General features: G+C 39.8%; 1 protein-coding gene across 1 annotated transcript in view; it reads left to right on the forward strand.

Moving 5' to 3' along the window:
• Positions 1 to 17287, forward strand: part of FANCD2 (FA complementation group D2) — a 58869-nt gene extending 41582 nt beyond the window's left edge. Inside the window, exons 33-44 of the mRNA XM_081276014.1 lie at positions 3399 to 3509; positions 5259 to 5389; positions 6705 to 6798; positions 7702 to 7824; positions 8916 to 9009; positions 9599 to 9670; positions 10345 to 10383; positions 11232 to 11306; positions 12170 to 12244; positions 13297 to 13443; positions 14600 to 14695; positions 16940 to 17287. Of these exons, the coding sequence (XP_081132140.1) occupies positions 3399 to 3509; positions 5259 to 5389; positions 6705 to 6798; positions 7702 to 7824; positions 8916 to 9009; positions 9599 to 9670; positions 10345 to 10383; positions 11232 to 11306; positions 12170 to 12244; positions 13297 to 13443; positions 14600 to 14695; positions 16940 to 17014 (1132 nt within the window). The 3' untranslated portion in view covers positions 17015 to 17287. The remainder of the gene's footprint in view (positions 1 to 3398; positions 3510 to 5258; positions 5390 to 6704; positions 6799 to 7701; positions 7825 to 8915; positions 9010 to 9598; positions 9671 to 10344; positions 10384 to 11231; positions 11307 to 12169; positions 12245 to 13296; positions 13444 to 14599; positions 14696 to 16939) is intronic.
• Positions 17288 to 18089: the final 802 nt, after the last annotated feature.

Genomic DNA, 18089 nt, shown 5'->3' on the forward strand with positions numbered 1-18089 from the left:
TCAGGCCTTTAAAGGGTAGGTGGCCTTTGGGAAGGTTAACAAAAGAATTGAAAGGCACAGCATGGGTGAACATAGAAAAAAAGGATGTCTGTCCCATAAATTTGATACCTCAGAGCTAGGTCCTGTCCCCTCTCTCTTTTCTACACAGGTTTTCTGGGTAGTCTTACCGAAGCTTAAAGTTATGCCAAATTTTATCCTTTGAGCTCTAGGCATTTATATTCAATTGCCTACTCAACACCCCCTTAAGATGTGTCAGTAAAACCTCAGACTCATCACATCCCAAGCAGAATGTGTCATCACTGTTCCTCCAGCTTTCTCTGGCTCTGTCAATGGTACCACTAGTTGTCTGAGCTCCAAATTAGGAGTTATTTTTTGTCCCTTCCTCTACTTTCTAACCTTTCTCTCTCCCACATGTGATCTCTAAATTCTGTTGACTTCATCTCTGGATAACATTTAGATAACCATTTGTCCTCTCTCCACTGCTGCTAGACTCCCATCATCTCCCACTTGTACTAGATTAGTCTCACAGTTGGTTTCTTTGCCACTGTTTGTCCTGCCTGGGTCCATTCCTCACATACGAGTCACAATGATCTTCCCAACACATACCTAATCTGATCTTGTCCTCGTTCTGGTCTCTGATTGCTGTTAGATTTTTCAAACTCTTTTGCCTAGTTTCTCAGGCTTTCTCCTGCCGCCTCCTGCCCCACCTGTTGTCTTTTCTTCTGCCTGTAGTCATATTGAATTCGAACTAATTCAGCACCCTACATGGCTTTCACCTAAAAGGCTTTACACATACTCATCCTCTGCCAGGATCCCCACACTTCTTGATCCTTACTCTTTTCTGACACATCTAATCTCCTGAGAGCTAACTTCACTTCTTCAGTGACATTTTCTTTAGCCCTTAAACTAGGTAAACCTTTTTTATGCCCATCTAGTCCCACTTTCCTCCTACCACTTTTGTATCCTCTTATGATAAAACATCACATTTTTCAAAAAATGGCAATTCTTTTTTTTTTTTTAAATAGTTTTTTAGTTCTTAATGAACCTTTATTTTTGTTTGTAGTGCTGAGAATCAAACCCAGGACTTCACACATGCTAGGCAAGTGTTCTACTGAGCCACAATTCAAGCCCCAAAACATCACATTTTTTATAATTACTTGTTCACCTGTCTTCCCTGCTATACTTTGAGCTCCATGAAGGCAGATATCAGTCATTTTTGTATTCTCTATACTTAAAAGTAGTCCCTGACAACATATTTGTATAGACCATCAAGGAGATTTATTTATGACAGATGATAAATGAAAGGATGTTTGTTATTTTTAGTTATTAAGGAAATTCAAATTAAAAGCAACTTGGGGTGCAGCTCAGAGGAAGAGCACTGGTTTAGTGTTTACTGGTGAGGCATTGGGCTTAATCCCCAGCACCATAGAAAAGCACAGTGAGATAGTACAACACACTAGCATAGCAAAATGAAAAAAGATTTTATGCCATGTGTTGGTGAAAATGTGGATCAGCTGATAATGCTCACTTGTTGCTGGTCTTACTTTGGAAAACAGTTTTGAAAGTTTCTTGAAAAGTTAAACAAATACCTACCATATGACCCAGTTGTTCTATCCCTATTGTATTTACCCCCCCAAAAATGAAAACACATGTTCACACACAGTCTTATGCATGAATGTTTATAGTAGTATTATTCGTAATAGTTACAAAGTAGAAATAACCCAAATGTTGATCAGTTGGTGAATGTACAATCATGATATATATATATATATATATATATATATATATATGGGGGAATGCTACATGCAGCAACATGATAAATACATATGCTAAATAAAAAGCAAGAATATAAGGAATCACAGTATTTGATTCCCTTTATATAAAATTCTAGAAAAAGCATATTTTATATTGATGGAAAATTATCAGTTGTTGCATAGCATTGGGCAGGAGGTTCGAAAGAGGAATGGATTACAAATTGATGGAAAATTATCAGTTGTTGCATAGCATTGGGCAGGAGGTTCAAAAGAGGAATGGATTACAAAGGAGTGTAAGAAATCTTAGGGGGGTGATGGGTATATTCAGTATCTTCACTCTGGTGGTCTCATGAGTTTATAAATCAAATCTGATCAAATTCAGCATTTTAAATATATATAATTTATTATTCATCAGTTATACCTCAGAATGGTGGGGAGAAAACCTGACACATAGCCCTCAGAGTACATTTGTTGAAGGAAGGGCAAATAGCACTGGTGATGTGGAGAATGTTTCTATAGGAGAAGATCTAGGGGTCACATTGTACTGAGCCTTGAAGGTCTTGCAAAATTTAAAAGTGCAGGGAAGCAGTTTGGAGTTCTGTGATCATAGCCATAATATAATGAAAGCATTTTAAGAAAATCTTTTTGGCAACAGTGTACAAGACAGTGGGAAAGGATGCAAAAAGATTAGCAGGTGGGGCTGGGGTTGTGGCTCAGTGGTAGAGCACTTGCCTAGCATGTGTGAGGTTCTGGGTTCGATACTCAGCACCACATATAAATAAATAAAGGTCCATTGACAGCCCAAAAATACTAAAAAAAAAAAAAAACACCCAAAAACACAGCAGATGTTGTCATGATCTGTGCATGTAATGACAGGGACCTGGCTTGGAATGATAGTCTGGACTTGGGGGAAAAAGGGACATTAGAAAATCCAAGATAAAATTGTTAAGACAATTTATTAACGTAGAGAAAGGGTTAAGTACTTTATTGAGCACCTACTGGGGACTGGACATTAATTTAGCAATTTGACAAAAGACTGAGGCTTACCTCTAAAATGTAAGGAAGGAGAAGAGTTCCCTGCCCCCTTGATAATAAGCCTTGAACCAGGCTTGGTGGTGCATGCCTGTAATCCCAGTGGTTTGGAAAGCTGAGGCAGGAGATTTAAGTTTGAGGCCAGTCTCAGCAATTTATCAAGGCCCTAACAAACTTAGATCCTGCCTTAAAAGAACAAGGGCTGGGGTTGTGGCTCAGTGGCAGAGCGCTTGCCTTGCACATGTGAGGCATTGAGTTTGATCCTCAATACCACATAAAAAATAATTAAACAAAATAAAGTTACTAAAAACAACAAGAACAACAAAAGACTGGGGATGTAGCTCAGTGGTACAATTACCTCTGGGTTCCATCCCTAATACAAAAAAAAAAAAAAAAAGAAGAAGAAAAAAAGAGAACAAGCCTGTGAGAGGACTGTTAGGTCCTTAAGGATGGACTATTTTGGATGTACCTCAATTTTATAATCTGATTCTTAGAGTTGAGATTGGATTTGTCAATTGAGGATGATGCAGACTGGAGCTGAGGATCCTGAAATACTGTCCAGGTAATCTTCCTGAAACCCAGCTAACCCACCTTACTTTGTCTTTCCTTTAGGAATGGATTTTTTAACCTTGGATATCATAATTTACTGTATTCAGCCCTTGAGGTCCTCGCTAGCCGACTGAAGCAAATAGAACATGAGCAGTCATTGGAGGAATTGGTCAGGTGGGTCAGATGCATGTCCTAGAGTGTTTTCCCAAGAGACTCTCCGGAGCTGGATTGTCAATTTCCTTGAAAAGGGCTGGGAATATAGCTCAGTTGGTGGAGTGTTTGCCTCACATGCACAAGGCCCTGGGTTCAATCCCCAGCACCCAAAAAAAAAAAAAAAGTCCTTGAAAAATTTTAGGACTCTCAGTAGTTGGGAAGGAAATTGATATTTTCAACACTTTTCCTCAGCATATGAGCTTTCTCACGTATTTGGATAAATTGTGCAACATTAGTTATACCATGCTAAATCTTCATGCATACATCAGCCCTTGAATGTGCCTTTTCAGGTAATGATCATGAAAACATTAACCATCTGCATTCAAGTCTTGAGTGTCCAAGGACTTCCTTTGTCTCCTACCAGGGTTGGATATGTAGATAGCAGCTAGTTATCACTAATGGCCAGTCTCCTTTCTCCATCTTTAGAGGAAGACCATGTGTGACTGAGGGCAAGGCTATGGAGGAGGGAGGTGAGAATATAATTTAAAGGACAGGCTGTTAGCCTCCTATCCAGCATCAGCCAGAGTGACTTGGTCTTTCCCTCTCCTCCTTGATAGCCTAGGCCATCACTATGTCAGCAGTCAGTACTTGTCTTCCTGCCTGTAGGGCAGGACCTTATTTTAAATTGACTACTTTTAGAGGTATAGCTCAGTGGTTGAGTATTTGCCAACTCTGCTTAAGGCCCTGGATTCTATCCTCAGCTCTGAAAAATGAAAGGGAGGAAGGGGTGGGTGTGCAGAGAGAAAGAGAAAATGTTTAATTTGACCTCTTTCTCACCAAACAATCAGGAATTGACTCTGGTATCATTTTAACAACAATTTAACAGTTCTAGACTGATTTTCATTCCCTATCTCCCATTATTTTATTGCATTGAAACTAGACTGTGTATGATACATTCATTAAAAGCTGTGTTTTCAGCCAGGCAACTTAGTAAGATACTCTCAAAATAAAATTTGAAAAAGGGCTTGGGGACTGGGGTTGTAGCTCAGTAGTGGAACATTTGCCTAGCATGTGTGAGGCACTGGGTTCAATTCTCAGCCCCATTAAAAAATAATAATAATAAATATTCATTGACAGCTAAAAATATTAAGGAGGTGGGGTGCTGGGAATGTAACTAAGTGGTAGAGTATTTGCCTAGCAAATGTGAGGCCCTGCATTTGATCCCCACTACTGGGGAAAACAAAACAAATAAACTATGCTTTCTCTGCATTGTATTATAATTTCCTTCCACATTGTCTCTGTTGGATACCACATCTCCAGCCCTTTTTATTTTTTATTTTGAGACAAAGTCTCATTAAGTTACTCTGGCTTTGAATTTGTAAACCTCCTGCCTCAGATTCCTGAGCCTCTGGGATTACAGGTGTGTGCCACCATACATTGCCAAACTTGGGTTTTAAACATGATTTTCAGTGTTTCATAAGTCTTTGAAGGGCAACTAATTTATCAGGGGTTGCACAAATTGCATTTTTGACATACATGACCCTTTTGAGGCCAGCATTCCATTCCTGGGGTGCTCTTTTACCCTAAATTTCTACATACACAGAGTTTTCTGTCAAGATGCTTGAAACTTGGTCTTAAAGTACCTGAAAATGAGGATTCTGATTTGGCTCTCATTTACAGAGAAGTTGGGCAACTCCTGTGGATTTTAATGTGTCTTTAATACATGTGATGCTGTTGTGTTTTGTTGTTTTGTTTCTTGTCTCCTTACAGTCAGAGCTTCAATTACTTGCAGAATTTTCATCCCAGCATTCCTAGTTTCCAGTGTGGTCTTTACCTTATCAGACTTTTGATGGTCCTGTTGGAGAAATCTACAGCTCCTGCTCCAAAGAAAGAAAAAATTGGTGATGGGCCCAATTCCTCTTTTTCAAGAATAGAATTAATGTCTAACTCTAAATTTGGGGCTTCCCAGAACCTTGTACATTTTTGCATGTAAATCCCCACAAAGTCTCGGATATGCCCTCTTTGACACCAAAGAGGCTTTTTTTCCCTAAGGATCTCTGATTGACTTCAGCTGACATTGCTTAGTGTGACATTGGTCAGCTGTCTAGAGGATTTTTTTTTCTTTTTTTGGTACTGAGGATTGGAACCCAGGGCCCTAGCACAGCTCCACACACAAACTCTTAACACTGAGCTGCATTCCCAGCCCTGAATAATTTTTTGTTTGGCTCAAGTTTTAATCATATCCTTTTAAAAAGAAAAAATAATTGGGGACTGAGATTTAGATCAGTGGTGGAGCGCTTGCCTAGCATGTGTGAGGTACTGTGTTCAATCCTTAGCACTGCATAAAAATAAATAAAGGTATTATGTCCATTTTCAACTAAAAAAAAATTTTTTAATTATCTTACACATTTGACAAAAAGACATAAACCATGAGGTTAATAAAGTGGGAGAAAAACATGGGAAGATTAGACAAACTCTAGATAGGGCAAAGGGGAAGGAGGGCAAGGGAGGAAGCAAGGGGATAAAAAAGAATGAGGTGGACATTATTACCCTAAGTACATGTATGGAATTACGAATGGTGTGAATATACTTTGTATACAATCAGAGATATGAAAAACTGTGCTCTATATGTATAATATAAATTGTAATGCATTCTTCTGTCATATATGACAAAATAGAATAAAAAATCTTTAAAAAAGGGAGAAAAAGATGAAATCAGGATCAGGTGTGGAGGAAGTATTAGCCTCTTCCCTGACTTTTCTTTAACTGTATTATATCATAATTCTTGGAATACATCTCACTGATTATACATCCTAGTTAATAGCACAAACAGCAGCATGAAAATGTGAAACGGTGATTTGGGAAGGGCCACTGACCTGCCCACCAGGAGCACATTTGACTTTCCCACTGCCCAGCGGTATCCTTGTGTGGCTCTATTGGTTTATGTTCATAGCAGCCTTCTAAAAATTTTTTGATAAGACAGGAACAACTTAGTAAATTTAGAATAATAATCCCTTTGAACAATGATCATCCCAAAAGCCTGGAAGACAAGTGAGGTTATCTGATCATTATACATTATATACATACATTGAAATGTCACTATACCCCACGAATGTATACAATTATTATGTGTCAAAATAAAAACTTTAAATATATATTTTTTAAAAAGAGGTCAATTTCCTGCTAATGAGAACTCTCTGTCTTGTTTTCTAACAGCTTCCCTGGCTAGACAGTGCCTCTGTCGGGCATGGTCACATGGGGAAAAAGAGAAGAGCAGCATCTTTAATGAGCAGCTGCATGATATGCTTTGGTGAGATGTTTGGTTTCTTCCATAAGCCAAATACCCCTTTTCCATTTTGCTACTGATGGGATTTCTCATCTGGTTAGGGGAGACTTGAGAGCAATGAAGTAGGTTTAAACAAAACAGAATTTAGAATCTGGATCTTAAAATTCTCTGCTTCTACCTTCCTATTAGTTAAAACTGTTAAAATATAGAGGAAGTGGAGGAGTCTGCAGTTGTATCCTACCTTATTAATCAGCCAAATACATCTATTGTCTACCATATTCAAGATGTATTAATCACTTCCAAGGTGTCTGTTTCTAATTGGGTCTCATTTACTTTGCCTTTGGACAAGTATCTGGAATCTTTGTTATTAAAAATAAAAGCCTGGGGCTGGGGCTGGGGCTCAGTGGTACAGCGCTTGCCTAGCACACATGAGGCACTGGGTTCGATTCTCAGCACCACATGAAAAAATAAGCAAACAAACTAAAGGTATTGAGTCCATCTTTAACTTAAGAAAATAAAAATGAAAGCCTGAAATTGTTTTTATGGTGTGCTGGGGATCAAACCCAGGTCCTTGTGCATGCAGGGTAAGCACTCTACCAACTGAGCTATATCTCCAGCTCCTGAAATTGTTTTAAAGCTTAATACCAGCCAGGCTTGGTGATGTATGCCTGTAAGCCAACTATGGGGAGGCTGCGGCAAGTTCAAGGACAACCTGGGCAACTTACCAAGACCCCGTCTCAAAAAACGAAAAGGACTGGGAATGTGGCTCAGTGGTTAAGTTCTTGCTAGCATGCATCAGACCCTGGGTTTAATCCTCAGTATTGCTTGGGCTGGGGGAAGCTTGATGTTTGGTAACATCTCAAGAAAGAAATCTGAACTAATTAGAAGTTCAGTAACGTGTTCATACTCCTCCAACTCTCCATGCAGCATCTACCTGGAGCACACAGACAGTGTTCTGAAGGCCATAGAGGAGATCGCTGGCATTGGTGTCCCAGAATTGATCAACTCTCCAAAAGATGCATCTTCCTCTACATTCCCTACACTGACAAGGTAAAGGAATTCTTGCCTCCAGTTCTCTTTTTCGGATATGTTTACATTGTTTAGTGTATATAGTTTCCAAATAACCACCTTACTCCTCTAATTTTTTAAAAAAATATTTATTTTTTAGTTGTAGTTGGACACAATACCTTTATTTCACTTATTTATTTTTATGTGGTGCTGAGGATCGAACCCAGGGTCTCGCACATGCAGGGTGAGTGCTCTACTACTGAGCTACAACCCCAGCCCACCCCTCTAATTTTGATACATTTGGTAGGTACTATCTTTAGTTAGTCTATGCATTCCTTCCAGGAGCTCTCAAACTATGTGAGTGGGCCTTATTGTGGAATAAATTGTCAGAAGTTACAGTTTGAAAGGAGATGAACTTCTCCTATCTATACTTTCATCCTTTAAACTTGAAACTAGGACTGGGGATGGTAGCTTAGTGGTAGTGCATGCCTACCATGCATGAGGCCCAGGTTTGATGCTGAGCATCATAAAAAATATGTGTGTGAGTGTGTGTTTGTGTGTATGTATATAATATAAGCTTCAGGCTATTGTTCTAATATTTTAACCACTTTGAGAAGGTGATTGTCATATATAATCATGTATGTCTCGATGAGTTTGTGTCTCCTATCAGTAGTTATACTTGTATAGTCTTTCAGGTTTATAAAGCACTTTAACATTCTTTATCTCATTTGATTGATCTTTTTAATAATTCTATCAGGTAGGTATCATTACCCCCATTTTACTGTTGAGAAAAGTGAGAGTAAGAGAGGGAACCTCTCCAGCTTATGTAAACAATAAAATGAATGTGGAAGCAGGATTAAACTTGGGTCTTCTCCCTACTGCTTCACTGCTCTTTCCATACCGCTCTATCATCTCCTTCCATGAAGCTAGCTCAGACCCATTGTTTTGTAGGTCTATCTACTTGGACCCATTTCTGAAGCCTTTCCACTTTCCTATTCTCTTTTCAGTGGACCCTAGTGAAAGAACATTCAGAGGGGTGGGGGAGGAATTATTGTGGTTCCTGACTTCTTCTTGGGAAGTTCTTCCTAAGCAGTGCATCGTTGTAGGATTATGTGTACTTGTCCCTCTTTTAGGCACACCTTTGTCATTTTCTTCCGTGTGATGATGGCTGAACTTGAGAAGACGGTGAAAGGTCTCCAGGCTGGCACAGCGGCAGACTCACAGCAGGTGGGTCAGATGCTCCCCCACCAAGAAATGGACTCTGGATTTCTTGGAATTTCCTGATCCTGCTATTTCTTGGGCCTAGGGTTTCTCCTGAGCTACTTACTTTGAGTTACCAAAATACAGGATATTTTTCAAAGACTCCTGGTTTAATTTCCTTTCCCTCTAGTTGGAGGTGAGAATTGGGCTTTATTTTCCCTGGCCACTGTCCAATTTGTCACTTGTCTGCTAGCATGAGGTAAGTTAGTCTGTTTGAGATGCTGTGGATCTTGGCAGCTTGGCTAACCAGAACTGAACTGGATTGTTGAGATCAAGGGCTAACATAGGCAGTCAGAAGCCACTGAGATTTGCTACAGAAGCTGTACCTACTTGGAAATTCCTGAATAGACACTCTGTCAGGCACTCAAATGTTATCACAACATGTAGGCCTTAGAACCATCTTGTGGGTGCACTGGTTGCCACATTTCTTTGGTAGCGTAATTAGCTTTAACCTCTGAATAGCTGTGTGATTGAAGAACTGTGCATTAGTTGGGAGTACAGGATAAGAATAATTCTATGAGCTGTGATTCAGAGGCATCTGTTTGGTTGTCTCCAGATTCATGAAGAGAAGCTTCTCTACTGGAACATGGCTGTTCGAGACTTTAGTATCCTCATCAACCTGATGAAAGTGAGCATGGAGGCTCCAGTTATCCAGATAACTGCGGAAAATGAGGCCCTGGCTTCCAAAATGGATCCTGTTTGCTCCTGTCCTCACCCTTCCTGAGACGTATCTCCTCCATACACACACATTTCCATTGTCTTATTGCCTGTTCTCCTGCCCATCCGTGCTAACCCCTTTCTCTCCTAGGCAATGTCTTTTTCCTTTTCTTCCTGCCTCCCAAGACACACAATACTAATACTTAATCTCTGTCATTTTCTCTCACCTTGCTCTGGGTCCTCTCTAATCTCACTCCCTTTTCCAACCCTCAGTGTCTTCATTATTTTTCAAACTAGTGCTTTCTCTCCAAGATTTTGTTCAGGTTGATCCCTCAGCCTTGGATGTCATTCTCTTACTATTTCACTTCACTTATAAAAAGTTTTTCTTAAAGCTTCAGATCAAGGTTTTGGCCCTCTTATGTCATACTCTAACATCTCCAGTTAGAATCAATCTCTTGTCCCTCTTTGCTCATTTCTTCCTTTCTTTGACTTCAGTTATGGCAGTTACTCTGTTCCGTAAATTAATTTGTAATTAAACTGTTGACTTGCTGTCTTCGTTTTAGATTTCTCTGCAGTACCCAGAGCTGTGCTGGGATGCTCAAAGGAGCCATCCTTAGCTTTGGTTTCTTGTCTTTTCACCTCCAGGTATTTGATAGTCATCCTGTTCTGCATGTATGTTTGAAGGTGAGAGCTTTACTGGCCCTGTTCAATATTTCTTCTTCTTGTGGTTGTTCTAAAGAGGCCTCAGCTAAAATGAGTTGCCAATACCTTGCATACGTCAGAGGCTGTAGAATCTATTCTATGCTAACAGCCTTAGGGAAGGCAATAGATATGTTAGCTCAGTGGTACAGTGCTTGCCTAACTTGTGCAAGACCCTGGGTTCCATCCCCAGCGCTGTTTAAAAAAGAAGAAGAAAAAAAAGAGGGAAGAGGAAAGGCCTTTGGTGGCCTTGTGAATGTGGAAACTGATATATTCTATGTCTTCATGACTCCTCTCTATGGGGATTTCCCAGATTAGCTCTAGATTTGATAGTAAACCCAATGGGAATATTGTAGAGAGAATGCTTCTTTCCCACTCCTGATGTCTCCTTCCAAGTGGGTTGGTGCCCCATTCTATCTTCTGGCCTCTCTACTCTCATACACTGGGAGATGGGGGAGTCGGGGACAAGGGATGATTTCTTTGATCTGGTAATATTGGAAATTGGTGTGGGCTCCCTCAACCCTACACAGTTTCCTCTTCTTGGGAGTCATACATCCTCAAGAGTTGGGAGTTCCCCTTGCTCCTCTCTGCTCTCATTCTTGAGTTAGGCCTTTGGCCTTTCGCTGTGTCTGGAATAGGTAATTCATCAAATTCTGGGCTTTGTAACAGACAATTTTCATATTAAACTACCTTCTCCAAATTAACCTTTTGGACTACTCCCAACTATTTTTTACATATAAAAAAGGAACATAATGTCTTTGGGCTGGTGATGCTATGCTGCTTCAGCAGGGGCCTTTCAAGTGAAAGAAGTCACCAGTGTCTCTTTTCTTCAGTATGGACGTCTCTTTGTGGAAGCATTTCTGAAGCAGTGTATGCCACTCCTAGACTTCAGTTTCAGAAAACACCGGGTAAGAGCAGAGAGCAAAGAGTTACTCTCAAGAGTTGCTTGGGGACTGCTTTTGTGGCTCAGTGCTTGCCTAGCATGCATGAGGCACTGGGTTGGATCCTCAGCACCACATAAAAATAAAGATATTGTGTCCACCTAAAACTAAGAAATATATATATTTTTTAAAATCAAGTTGCTTGGAGGGTATATGCATAGTGGCTTATGGGGTAGGGTGGGGGTGGGAGTGGGAAGAGTCTCCTTGCTCACATTCTGGGCAGAACTGTTTAGACCCCTCCTGTGCCTCTGCCCTAATGGTGCTTTTTCTCTTAAGCTTGATTTCATTGTGCTACTGCACTCCCAGGACCTTGTATTCAGTTGATTGCTACTTTGTGCTTCCCTAGGTCTACTCTAGAATAATAAAGATGGAGTTTATTTGTGTCACAAAATACTTTGCTATTTTAAAGAACAATCTTGATAGTTTCTTTAGTAAAGTAGTACCCGGGGATAGATTAGTGAAGTAAGGAAAGAAACAAATGATTTTTTATACGTATTTAGCAAGTAAAATTTGCAAAACACCAATAATAAAACACCTAGGATATTTGGTTAATCCCTTATAACCCTAAAAGAGAAAGGAGAGGTGGGGAAAATTGAGATGTAACCTATGTAGCTCTATAGTCAAGATCTTATGGCAGTAGGGGCAGAAATGGGACACTAGAGAAATGTCTTTAGCTAATTCTGTTTCTGAGGGCCAAATGAAGACGATTGTCACCATAGGCTGCAACCTGTAGAATGTATCATCTTTGATTCCCTCAGTTACAAGGATATCTTGCATCTAAAATGAAATGAGAATATTTCATGCTGCATTTATGAATTTTGTTATCTTAGGAAGATGTGCTGAGCTTACTGGAAACCTTCCAGCTGGACACAAGGCTGCTTCATCACCTGTGTGGGCATTCCAAGGTGAGAGGGGAGTAGGTCGGGCACTGCTGGCTGGATCTGCAAGTGCTGTTGGGAGTTCCATTGGTTTATTTACTTCTTCCTTTGTTACCCCTTCTTTAAGCCTTCAGATCTTAGACTGTGTCCAAAGGCATTTTATGACTATTCGGATCCTTAGTTGCTGGTTGATATTGGGCAGTTGTCTAAAGGGAAGTTCTGCATCTGTAATTTGATTCAGATCCCATAGCCGTTCTCTAGAAATGCTTCTTGGGTGAGGAATATAGAATGCTGCTGGATGGCTGGGCATGGTAGGTCACATCTGTGATCCGAGCCACTCAGGAGGCTGAGACAGGAGGATCACAGTTTGAGGCCAGACTGGGCAACTTAGTGAGACTCTGTCTCAAAAAAATAAAAAGGACTGAGGATATAGCTCAGTAGTAAAGTATCCCTGGGTTCAATCCCTGGTTAAAGAGAAAAAAAAAAAAAGAAATCTTACAAAGTGCTCTGGGTGGGAAAAACACTAGGTCACGGGTGGCACTGTTGGGCAAGGTATTGCTAAAGCAGCCATCTCAGATTTTCCAGCTGGACTACTTAGTTGTCAAGGGGCACATCTGTTGTGAGAACATTTTCGCATTGAAGGGTTTTTCTGCTTGAAACCCTCTTAGAGTTAATAAACCATTGACACCTTTTTTTCTGAAGGAACACGGAATCCTAGGATTCTATAGTCACTGGAAAGCCAAATGATTCTTTGAGCCAGTTCCTATTACTTATTTCCTCTCCTGGTTTTAAGTTGAAAAGTTCTGAGCAATAGAATTTTAAGGACTCTGTGCTAAGCAGAGATTTTTTTTTTTTAATATCCATGTAATATTGGCTCAAGAATGGTGCCAGGTGAGGTGGTGCATGATTGTTACCCCAGCAACTCAGGAGGCTGAGACAGGAGGATTACAAGTTCAAGTCAGGCTCCAGCAACTTAGTGAGACCCTGTCTCAAATTGACAGGGCTATGCTGTCATTCAGTGTACAGATTTATGCTTGACAATAAGCTCAGATGAGATGTATGTATGTATTTTCATTCAGATTCACCAGGACATGAGACTCACCAAACATGTGCCTTTACTCAAAAAGACCCTGGAGCTCTTAGTTTGCAGAGTCAAAGCAATGCTGGTCCTCAACAATTGCAGAGAGGCTTTCTGGCTGGGCAATCTCAAAAACCGGGACTTGCAGGTAAGCCTTTGGACCACCAGTGCTAATGCCTCATTCCCATTCCTTGATAGAACATCAGAAGGAATGTAAGGAAGGTCACTTAAGCCCTGCTTTGCCAATGAGACTGCTTTGAAGTCTGGTTGTTTAGTTTTTAAAGCTAGGGTACATTGCTGTGGTCTCTAGTCACAGGCTGTACTAGAGACAGGCAGCAAAGGTGCCATTGGTGTAAACAGGTCTCAAAAATAGAGCCAGATTGGTGCAGTCCTCTCCAAGGCAGTTTTAAACCCTAGTCTGTATGTTTCCCGAAATCATTTTGGCTAACTTTAACAAATGAACATTTCTAGGGTCTTATAGTTGTCTGATTGAATGAAATCTTGTGTTGATCATAATATTGCTTACAGCATTTTTCATAAAGGATCTAAGCCCTTTTTTTTTCATGCTGACAATATCATAGTTTTATAATTGGTTGTATGTGAAAATAGACCCGAGAATTAGCTTCTTTTCTTCACCTCAGCTGTATGAGATTGATTCTATTTGAGAAAATTGAATCTCAGAGGAGTAACTTATGTAAGGCCTGTCAGCAGCAAGTGAGTGGAGCCAGAGCTTGAGTCCAAACAGTTCTGATCCAGAGTTGATGTTCTTCAACCACTTGACTATTCTTCAGCCTCTTCATAGCTGTTTGTGGTTCCTGTGTTGGAACTTATTTACTTTAAGATACCGGGGAGGGCTGGGGTTGTGGCTCAGAGGTAGAGTGCTTGCCTAGCATGTGTGAGGCACTGGGTTTGATCCTCAGCACCACATAAAAATAAAGATGTTGTGTCCACCTAAAACCAAAAAACAAATATTAAAAAAAAAAAAAAAGAAAAAATACTGGGGAAACTAGATCTGTATTCAACGATAACCAAAAGTCACTAATACATTCTTGCCTTGTAAATCTACTGTGATACTAGAATACAAAGATGAATTCTTTTTTGTAGAAATACATATTATATCAGAGCCACAGGCATCCCAGAAACCTGGGGTTGAGTATTCCTTCCCTAGATGCTGTAACACAAGTTGGTGTTGGTATTTTGAATGACTTAGAACATCTTTCTTTGTATTGCTCAGCCTTTCTCCTCCTACGAACCCTAATGTAATCATTATAACCCACCATTTGTCTCTGTCCTTCCATATTTAGGGTGAAGAGATTATATCCCAGAATTCCCAGGAGAGTACAGCAGATGAGAGTGAGGGTGGCACGTCATCCCAGCTCACTAAGAGCAAAGCAACAGAGGTATCGAAAGGGCACCAGAGTCTGGCATTGATGGTTTCATGTTAACTGTTGTGAATTGGTAGAATGCAGACCTTTCCCTGCTTATATTTGATGATATAATACTATTTCTTTACTTATGAATTCTTTGGGGCCCAGAAAAAAAAGTTCCACAATTTTAGAATCATTTGAGTATCTCAAGCTGTGGTATGTGTTATGGAGTTGAAAATTGCCTTCCAAGTGACTTGGGCTGTGGCTCACTAGTAACGCCTGTGCTTAGCATGCACAAGTCCCTGGATTCAATCCCCAACACTAAAAACAAAGGAAAAAAATTTTCCCTTCCATTGTGTATTGTACTGTTTTCTACAAACTCATGTATGAAACTATTTTAGAAGGAAGAAGAGTTTAGTATATTTTCTAAGTGCTGAGAAGATGAGCTAAGCCACTTAAACATGTTTGAATAGACAAAAATAAGCAAGCCAGCTTGGTGGCCCACACCTAAAATCTAGATGGCTCAGGAGGCTGACGCAGGAGGATTATGAATTCAAAGCTAACCTCAGCAAAAAAGAGTTGCTAAGCAACTCAATGAAACCCTGTCTCTAAAATACAAAAAAAAAAAAAAAAAAAGACTGGGGATGTGGCTCAGTGGTCAAGTGTCCCTGAGTTCAATTTTTGGTTCCCCCTTGCCCCAGAAAAATCACCAAAGAAAGCATTTGATGGAAGCCATAACCTAGAGTCAGAAGTTGCTACCACATAGGAATAAAATAACAGAACTCCTTTTTTTTTCAATGCTTTTGTTAATTTAAAGAAAGCTAAATAAAAATTTGCATATTTATAAAATTTTGCTATAATTCAAGTGGGTCATGGACATCAAGAAGTTCAGATACAAGAATTCCTGCTGTATGTCCTAAAGGCCGTTTAGTACAAAAAATTATTTGCATGGTTCTCTGTTTTAATGTATAATATGCCTCCTGCACCTGAAGCAAGCAGGTCCCTGTTAGCTTTGTATTTTATCCTAAACAGACCTACCATACTAGATTTGCGAAGCAATTTTATGTGTATTCCCTGTTGAATATGCCAGTACTTTTAATATCTATTTCATTTTCCATTGAAGCATATTGTGATTTTGTTTATGTCACATCCATGTAGAAGAGCTGGATGGGGCTGGGGATGTGGCTCAAGCGGTAGCGCGCTCGCCTGGCATGCTTGCGGCCCCGGTTCTATCCTCAGCACCACATACAAAGATGTTGTGTCTGCCAAAAACTAAAAAATAAATATTAAAAAATCTCTCTCTCTCTCTCTCTCTCTCTCTCTCTCTCTCTCTCTCTCTCTCTCTCTCTAAAAAAAAAAAAAAAAAAAGAAGAAGAGCTGGAAAGCTATGGCCAATTTTAAAAATCATGAAAATTTGGTTTGCTTGCAGTATGGGATGAGTCAGTATCAAAATGATCTCCATCCATGGTCTTGGCTTAGAGCTCAAGAATTAAGATGGTGTTACATGCCTATAATTCCAGCTACTCAGGAGGCTAAGGGCAGAAGATTTCAAGTTCCAGACTAGCCTGGATGACTTAGGGAGACTGTCTCAAAAAATAAGAAGGGCTGGGGATATAGTGCAGTGGTAGAGCACTTGCTTAGCATGTGTGAGGCCCTAAGTTTGATCCCCAATACTTCAGTAAAAATGAGAAGAGCCTCTGGTTCATTTTACAAAGAAGGTATTATTCAGCTTTTCATCGCTGTGACCAACATATATCCAAGAACAACTTAAGAAGAGGAAAAGTTTATTTGGGGCTCCCAGTTTCAGAGGTCTCAGTCCATAGACAGCCAAGTCCATTTCTCTGGGCCTAAGAGAAATGAGGCAGTGCATCTTGGCAGAAGGGTGTGGTGGAGGAGCACTGCTCCACTGTGGCAGCCAGGAAGCAGAGACAGCAGGTGAGGAAGGGGCCACAGGGAAGATGAACCCCCCCTTCACTCACACCTCCTGTGACATTTTTCCTTGCCCCATCTGCCTACAGTTACCACTCAGCCAGTCGATTCAAATTAGAATAATTAGGTAGCAAGTCTCATAATCTAATCATCTCTCCTCTGAATATCCTTGCATTAACACAGGAGCATTTGGGGGTCACCTCACATCGAAACCATAACAGTGGTTTAAAATCTATCATTGGTTTCAACAATGAAGTAGTATAGTATATATCGGTGGGAACTTTTTTGCAATTCATTGAGTCTTGTAGATCAATGGCCTAAAATACTTATTTGTCCTTTCCTCCTTAGGATGGTGAAGATGATGAAGCAAGTGATGAAGAAAAGGAGCAATATAGTGATGAGAGTGACGACAGCTCTGATTAGACCCCAAGAGGCTGCTGTTGTCTTTCCCTTCTCTGCCACTCTCTTACCATTTTGTATTCAGGGTTTGAAATCTGCTCTTTCTGTTTGGAAGTATCCTGTTTTGTCCTCCAAGAGGGGGTTTATTTAATTTGTGAATTTCACAGATTGTCTATCATTGTCAAAGTCCCTGGCTTGGAATCCCAGTGAAGCATTGTTTCTGGTTTGGATAAATGTGGCTGTGCTGTACTGCAGAGTAAACTCTCTGAGTCATGATTTTGGACTTTGTGCACTAGTTTGGAACAGATGTATTCTAGAATTTAGGCTTATATCACTTTAACAAATAAATTCTAAGTTTTGCCTTAGTCACCTTTTTCTTGTTTAGATTTCTTTTCTTATTCAAGGACTAGGTAGAATTGAAGTTTGTGCAGAGAAATAATAGGGATAGGTGCCAACATAGTTTTTCTGCTCAAAATCATCTCCTCTATTACAAGGACTGTTCTCACATATGATGGCATCATCTTTGTGATCTTTCTAGAGAAGTGACCTGAACTTCTTTCAATACTCAAGACAGAATCAAAAGGAATATTTTACTACCTTATAATTTTTTGGATCCTTACAGTAGTATAAGACGAAGAAGAGGCATCATCAAATTTATGCTGACTTTGCATACATATAATATTTATTTCCACATTATTCTGAATTGCACCTATAATCTAATTACAAGAATACTACAAAATTGTTTATTAGAAACAGAACATTATGAATATACTTCATCTAAAATGGAGGGCTCTCCTTTCTTCTGCCAAAAAGCCCAATTTCAGTGCTGCTACCAAGTAAGTTCTTTCTTGCCAGGCTGTAAAGATTGTTTAATATTTGTTAATATTTCTACCCATTTAAGTACTATCCTGAGGTATTGTTTTTTGGTCATTGTTTTGATGGGGGAAGGCTATTCAATTTTTAAACTAATTCTTGACTCATATAAACATTTTTGACCCCATCTTCCTCTGGTACAAAGAAATGCACACTCCTTTCTCAAAATCCCCTTTTCCCCCAATTCATTATTGTCTTAGGTGTTTAAGTGAGTTCACAGTAGGCT

This window comes from Spermophilus citellus, assembly GCF_964194105.1.
Source record: "Spermophilus citellus genome assembly, chromosome: 19".
NCBI classification, from domain to species: domain Eukaryota; kingdom Metazoa; phylum Chordata; class Mammalia; order Rodentia; family Sciuridae; genus Spermophilus; species Spermophilus citellus.